The 8,092-nt window shown below is 37.7% G+C and overlaps 1 protein-coding gene across 1 annotated transcript; it reads right to left on the bottom strand.

Moving 5' to 3' along the window:
- Nucleotides 1–1,591: 1,591 nt before the first annotated feature.
- On the bottom strand, nucleotides 1,592–4,639 carry LOC128997443 (uncharacterized protein K02A2.6-like). Its single transcript, XM_054423084.1, has one exon. It carries the CDS (start codon nucleotides 4,637–4,639, stop codon nucleotides 1,592–1,594), a length of 3,048 nt encoding a protein of 1,015 aa, XP_054279059.1.
- Nucleotides 4,640–8,092: the final 3,453 nt, after the last annotated feature.

Genomic DNA, 8,092 nt, shown 5'->3' with positions numbered 1-8,092 from the left:
TTGGTAAATTTAGACTTCCGCAACGACTGAACACTTTCCGGGAGAGCATTGTAAAACTGTATGCCTGTAACAGGAAAACAGTTGTTAGTTTTACTCAATCTATTGCTACTTAGATGTGCATTGTTTCTATTTCTTGTGAGATATGAGTGGACATCCTTGTTGTAAACAAGATCTTCTTCCTGTCCTTAATAGCTAACAAATATTGCTAAATATAAACATGTATGTAAATATAAATATACAACAGTCATAATGCGAAGTTCAGCGAACAAATTCTTCAGATAGTGAACCTGTCATATTACTCGGATAGCCTTTTTTTGATGGAGCAGTACTTTCTGAGCTTGCGGGGAGTGACCCCACAGGAGTGTGCCATATACAATATGGGCCTGGAAAAAAGAAAAGAAAGCAAGTCTCAGAAAGTTAAAAGGTAGTTCAGAGGTCAACTTCCTCAAAAGATGCCTAACTCTACTTAATTTTACACAAAGTTCATCTATGTGGTCATCCCACGCAAGCTCCGAACCCAGGGTGAAACCCAGCAATCTTACAGACTCATCACTGGAAAAATATTTATTAAACATGATTTCTTGAGTTTTGGTCGCATTCAAGGCCAATTTATTTCCATCAAACCATTGAGACGTTTTATTGAACAATGTGCTAACAGATTGTTTTATCATAATATGATCAATATGTGTAGCATAAATAGTGGTATCATCCGCGTACATCAATATATCATTTGAGACACCATAATAGTCATTCATAGTAACAATGAATAAGAAAGGACCAAGGATTGAGCCCTGGGGTACTCCATGCTTAACCGCTCGAGAGTTTGATTTATCCCCAGCCCAGGATACAGCCTAAAACCTATTTTAAAGGTAGGACTCAATCATTTTGAGCGCACAGGCTCCAACACCATACATTGAAAGCTTTTTTACAAGTAGGTCATGCGGCACACAATCAAAAGTGCGTGACAGATCACATAAAACAACAGAGGTTGACATTTTGTCTTCAAAAGCATTGAATAACGTGCAAAAGGGAGCCCACCGCAGTGACTGGGGAGTTTCCCCTACGGAAGCCGTGCTGAGCAGGGACTATTAGGTTATGGGTTTCAAAGTTATCACTTATCTGTCTTAACATTACGGCTTCAAATATCTTGCCTAGCACAGGTATCAGGGACCCCGGCCTATAGCTTGCTAGTACATTTATAGGGACCTCTTTAAACACAGGCACAGTTCTGGCTGTTTTCAGCACATCAGGAAAAATGCCTTCAAGAAGGCAACAGCTAAACAAGTGTGGCAGTAGAGCAGCGATTACATGTACAACCCTTTTGATAAAATCCGTTGACATATCATAAACATCTTTACTGCTAGAGGACTTAAGACTACTGACTACATGTGTTACCTTACTATTAAATACAAATTAATACAAAATATATGAACACAAATCTTGATACATGTTTATTTCTTAATAATGAAAGATAAACATTGAATTATTTACAGTGTGAAATTATTCCAGTCATATGATTAATATTAAAATAAAAGATAGATTTTTGGGATATATAACAATTCCTCCCTACTTATTTAAGAAGATCGTTCATTTATAAGTTCATCCTTTTAATCGGTTTTCTGATTCTCATTGAACGGCGAATGTTAGGGACATTTGGTTGTGAGTTTGCATTTGACCCTTCAGCGTCTTGTTGTATGATTGTACTCGGCTCTTCGGCCTCTTGTTGGCTGCTTGTACGATTGCTTGTACTTGACGCTTCATTGTTAGTTATAGGGCTTTTTGTCTCACTATCAGGCATTGAGTTTGCTGTAGGACTCGATGTTTCAGTGCCCGTAGTTCCTTCCCAGCTCGTGGTGCTACTTGAGACATTTTCTGTATCATGTGACCTTTCTGAATTGCTTTTTGATTTTCTTAACATGCCGTACCTTTTATGTCCCATGAATGGAGGTTGTCTTGAACAATTTTGATTGGTATTTTGGAATATTAAAGTTCGATGAGTTTGCGTAGGTGGTACTTTGGCTATTGGGTTGCATTGGTTGTTTGAACTTTCTTGCCTTGTTTGCTTCAATGAGTTAGGTAGAGGGCTTTTGTAATGAGTAGGATCTTTTGGCACTTCACAAACTCGAAGCTGATTGAAGTGACGTTTTATCACATACCCATCATCAAGTTCTACGAGGTAGTGAAGTCGCCCCAGCCTTTCCACGACAGTTCCAAATTTCCACAGAATGGATCCTGCGTAATTTCTTGATTGTACTCTCTCCCCAATATTGAAATGTTTGTTAAATATTGGTTGTTGGGCCTCATTTTTGTCATCTTCACTAGGCCTTAAGAGATCTAGCTTGGTTCTCAAGTTCCTGCCAAACATTAATTGTGCTGGGGATGCACCAGTACTCAGTGGTGTAGCTCGGTACCGAAATAATAGTGCACATAGTTTTTCATGTAAAGTGCCCTGTTCAAACTGCATGCACCTCAGTTTTGTCTTGAGTGTTTGGCAAAATCTTTCCGCCTGAACATTAGTAGAGGGGTTTCCTGGTGCAATGAATCGTTGTCTTATTCCTTGGCGTTTGCAGAATGCTTGAAACTCTGCTGATTTGAAAATTGTAGCATTGTCACTGACCAATATTTCTGGTAGGCCATGGTGACTAAATATTTCTCTCAGGTGATGAAGAGTACTGGCAGTTGTTGGCACACTTTTTATTGGATATATTTCTGGCCACTTTGACCTGGCATCTACAACAATCAAGAAGTTGTGATTTAGAAAAGGTCCTGCGTAATCTATGTGAACTCGCTGCCAATTGCGTTTTGGTATTTCCCAAACATGGGTAGGGGCCTTCTCTGGGTTTTTCTTATTCTCACAACATGCCTTACAACTTGCCACCATACTCTCAATATCTGTATCAATGTTTTTCCAGTAACAGTAGTTTCTTGCCAGACTTTTCATCCGCACTATTCCTACGTGTGTTGAATGTAATTCTTGGAGGATTTTAGGTTGTAGCTTTTTTGGAATGACAACACGATTTCCTCTAAAAATAATTCCGTCTTGAAGTGATATTTCTGGGTCAGCGACTTCTCCGTTTAGGAGCTTTTCCTTTAAACGAGAGAGTTCATCGTCAAGTGATGTTTCTTTTTCTATATCTTTAGCCATGATAGTATCGGTTGTTATGCAGTGTATTGTCTCTCTTCGAACAGTGTAATCTTCGTCAACCACATTGATATTCTCTTCTTTTATTGGCAAGGGATGTCTTGAGAGGTAATCTGATGCATTACAGTGGTCGCTTGATTTTTTGTGTACAATGTCATAATCAAATCCTGAAAGAAAATTAGCGTATCTAAGCATCCTGGATGAAGTCAACAGTGGTAGTTTCTTGTCTGGATGAAATATGGTCATCAGTGGTTTGTTGTCAATGGCAAGAGTAAACTTCCTTCCGTATATATAATCGAACATTTTTTTACACCCCCAATATACAGCAGTTGCTTCTCTGTCCAATTGGCTATAGTTGCGCTCTGCAGCAGTGAGGGATCTGCTGGCAAACACAATAGGCCTCTCTTCATTATTTGGCATTTTATGATAGAGTACAGCTGATAAGCCAACAGAGCTAGCATCTGTGGCAAGTATCACGGGTAAGTCTGGGTTGTATGGAGTAAGAACTGTGTCACTTGCTATCTCTTCTTTAACACGAGTAAAAGCTTTTTCACATTCCTGGGACCAATGAAAACGTTTGTCTTTCCTTAGAAGCTGATGTAAGGGATTTAGCACTGTAGATGCATCTTTGATGAACTTTGAATAGTACTGTACTAGTCCAAGGAATTGACGCACTCCTGTGATATTTGATGGGCGGGGAGCATCCTGGATTGCCCTCACCTTTTCTGGTGATTTCTGGATACCATCTTTGCTGATGATATGACCCAGATACTGCAACTTTCTCTCAAAGAACTTGCATTTTTCAACATTTACATGTAGATTGTGTTTTTCCAATTTTTCTAAGACCTTTATGAGTCTGGATTTGCATTCTTCAAAAGTGCAGCCTTGTACAACAATATCATCAAAATAAGCCACTGTTCCTTCAAGATTTTGTACGACTTGGTCAATAAATTTATGAAATTCATTTGGAGCTGTCTTAATTCCGAAAAACAGTCTTTTGGCTATATATGTACCCTTATGTGTGGTAATTGTCTGGATTTTAGAACTTTCAGAGTCCACTGAAAGATGTAAATAAGCCTTGTAAATGTCTAACGTGCAAAAATAGTTTCCATTCCTCATTTTGTTAAGGATATCCTCTATTCTTGGTATTGGGTAACGACTGTCATGTAGTTGTTGGTTCACAGTTACCTTGTAATCCGCGCAAATACGGACCGATCCATTTGCTTTTGGAATCACAACAATTCGTGTTCCCCACTCAGATTGGTCCACTTTTTCTATTATGTCTTCCTTTTCGAGTTTATCTAGTTCATTCTCAACAGCTTCTCGAAGGGCATGAGGTACTGGTCTGGGTTTTAAGTACATAGGTCTTGAATTATCCTTTAGTTTTAAAGAGCATGTGAAGTTGGGTGTTTTACCAATACATTGTTCAAAAACGCTTGAGAATCTTTGCTTGATGGATTTGATAACAGTGTTCTTATCAACCTCTGATTTCTTCATACTAACAAGATTAATATTGTGTAAGTTAATTTTCAATTTTCGAATCCAATCCCTTCCAAGAATAGCGTTTTTAGGTAGATTTACAATGTATAGATCTTCTCTGCAAGATCTCCCTTCGTAAGATATGCTTAGGGTACAGACCCCGATTGGTTTGAATATTTGTCCAGTATAAGATCGAAAAAGAGCACTTGTTTTGCAAACTGGAACATGTAAGTCTAGTTTCTTGAAGTCATCATTGTTTATTATGCTAACACGACTTCCAGAATCACACTCGAAACGTTGCTGTTTACCGTTTAGAGATACGTTTATCATCATTCTGTCATCTCGTTCGTCATTCTTTAATACATTTATGATCCGTTGGACGTCGTATTCATATTCAGAATCAATTTCATCAATTCTTTTTACATTTTTCTTTGAATACTGTAATTCCTGTATTCGTTTCGCTATACAAACCATTTCTATGTGTCCATCTTTATGACAATACCTGCAATTTAGCTCATCTATCAATCGGCAAATTTGTGTTTCATGGTTATTCCTTCCACAGTGCAAACAGACATCTGAAAATCCCAGTCTTTGTAGCCTTTTGTTTTTGTTGTCTTTCTTTTTGCTTGAGGAGTCATTAGAGAAATAGTTTTTAGTTGATAAATTGTTGTTTTTAGGTCCAATTTTGTTCTTTGTTGTTTTACTTATTTTGTGAATGTCATTCTGATTATTATTAGTATATAAAATCTGATTGTCAAGTTTTGATGCCTCTATAGCCAAGGCGATTTCTAAGGCTTTTTCAAATGATATTTCACCCAGTTGTAAGAGTTTTTCTCTGATGTCTGAGTCATATAAACCTCTGACGAATTGAGCCCTGAGCATAAGATTTATAACAGATTTTGTACATTTTCCTTCATTACACACAGATTTGAAATCTGCTGAACAAGCCAGTTGTTTGAGGTCCGTAACATAATTTGTGATTGATTCATTTCCATCTTGTAAACGAGATAAGAATTTGTGCTATTCTGTAAGTATGTTCTTCTTTGGGCTTAGGTGCTCATTTAGTAATATCAGTAACTCTTGATATGTTTTTGAGTCTGGTTTGTCTGGAGATGTTAGACTACAGATCAGATTGTAGTGCTTAGCACCTAAGCAATTGATTAAAAATAAACCTTTCAATTGTTCTGTCTCTGAATCCTTGTCTGTCAATCCTTTTATTTAAAAAAATATTTCTAAACGCTGAGTGTAGCTTTCAAACGTTTCCTTACTTTCATCATAAGCATCAAACATCAAGGCATTGCTCTGTAGTAGGTCCTTGGTACTATGTTTTGATCTAGGCTGTTCTGTCTGTTGACTTGTATGTTGTGTCATTAATGTCATAAAATTGTTCAAAGTAGATATAAGGTCTTGTATTTCAGTCATTTTCTTCCTCGTCACCAAATTATTAAATACAAATTAATACAAAATATATGAACACAACTCTTGATACATGTTTATTTCTTAATAATGAAAGATAAACATTGAATTATTTACAGTGTGAAATTATTCCAGTCATATGATTAATATTAAAATAAAAGATAGATTTTTGGGATATATAACACTTACCTTGTTACCTGGGACCTTTTTGAACACAGGCGCAGTTCTGGCTGTTTTCAGCACATCAGGAAAAATGCCTTCAAGAAGGCAACAGCTAAATAAGTGGGCCAGTAAAGGAGCGATTACATGTACAACCCTTTTGATAAAATCCGTTGACATATCATAAACATCTTTACTGCTAGAGGACTTAAAACTACTGACTACATTTGTTACCTCTAATGCACTAACCATTTTCCAACTCAAACTTATCATGTAGGCTACCCATGGGATATGGGCTAATCAAAATATAGTAATTGTTATCCTTTACTGGAATGGAGTCAACAATACCGTCCACAGAGTCCGAAAACAAATTGTTGAAATCCTCTGTGGTTGCAAAATTCAAATCAGTACCCGCTCCCGCCCTGGGTCTGCTCTGGTTGATCAAATCCCATGCTGTCCTACACGGATTAGCCGTGGTGGCAATCTTGCCCGCCGCCGCTGACTGCTTTGCCTCTCGCAGACAAGTGCGATACTCCTTTCTCAGCTCTTGAATGTAAGGAAGAGTGCTTGGTCTACTTTTTGAAATGTTATGGGCAAGAAGAATATATTTCTTAAATTCCGCAGGATCACTATTATGTGATCATGCGGAATTGCACTTTTTAACGCGCGGTTCACCGGTGTTACTATTTAGGTTAACTGTCTTGTTTCTCATAGGGAATTGAAAATTAATTGGTCACTAAAATGAGAGAAAAATTCAGAGAAAGTTGAATTTGCTGGAAGAGTACACAGTTCATTAAACCAAGCAGGTGTCAGGTTTGCAATGATGTCACGGAACCTTTGCAATCGTCCTTCATTCGTTAGTCCAAAATCCTAAATCTTCTAAAACACACGTTTTTAATTTAGGTCCTACCAAGTCTTTTTCTAGGGTATACCTAGGGTCATTTAGCTTCAATAACACATGCATATGATCTGCGACTTGATCTTCACCAACCGTGACTTCATAATTCCAGGAATCTAGATTAGTAATAAAAGAGTCTAAGGATGCCTTATTTCGAGTGGGAACAAAGACACTACTATTGAACCCCAAACTACGTAATAAGTTCAAAAATTCGGTTGACTCACGGCCGGTTTTAAGAAGATCGATACTATGATCGGTACCGATAGCAACAGCCAGGCCAAAAGAAATCAAAAGTCAAGCACTGTTCCAAGAGAACAAAAAACGTTCTAAAGTACTATTTGGGGAACGATACATCGCTACTACAATCAGTTCAAGCTCATGCAATATAATAGCTACGAACTCACCTGTAAGTTCTTCACAATAACTACTCAGATTGAGTTCTGTGAATTTTAGATCGGATTTAGTGTAAATGGCAACCTTGCCACTGGGATTGGACCTACAAAAATGAGTGGTGAGATCCAGATCACCCACACTTTTATAAAAATCGACTTCGTTAGAGAGCAGCCAATGTTCACAAACACACAATACATCAATGTTATTCTCTTGTACAAATCTCCTTGTTGCGACTCTGCACATTAATTGAACACAGTATAACATGTGCAGATGACTTCTCTAAGACTGGAGATGAGTATGACTCACAAGTGGTTTTGGCTAAAAAAAAGTCTGCGATCGAATAACTTTTAGTTTCCAGGTCTTGACAACAAATTCCCTGACCAAAGTCCCTACTGGCCAGAAACTATAATCTAAAACTTTCTCCTTGTCAGCAGGTTTTACACCTAACCTCGAAGACTTGTAGGAGTAACTACTGGTACTGTATTTAGGTTTCAGTTCAATACAATCGGTTTCAAGAGATGCACTTTCCATGTAGTTAGTAATATCCTCTTTACTCACATCAGAGCACAGCCTAGACACAAATATAGTCTTTTTTCTCCTCAGCT

This window comes from Macrosteles quadrilineatus, unplaced genomic scaffold (genome assembly GCF_028750875.1).
Source record: "Macrosteles quadrilineatus isolate MER2022 unplaced genomic scaffold, UCM_ALF_1.0 Scaffold_1__1_contigs__length_201487025, whole genome shotgun sequence".
In the NCBI taxonomy this organism is placed as follows: Eukaryota; Metazoa; Arthropoda; class Insecta; order Hemiptera; family Cicadellidae; genus Macrosteles; species Macrosteles quadrilineatus.
Note: the sequence above shows the minus strand (reverse complement) of the source record. Positions and strands in the feature narration are given on the sequence as shown.

Bases quoted from the DNA above. Each gene is read 5' to 3' on its own strand.
- LOC128997443 (XM_054423084.1), bottom strand. From the start codon at position 4,639: ATGAAGAAATCAGAGGTTGATAAGAACACTGTTATCAAATCCATCAAG.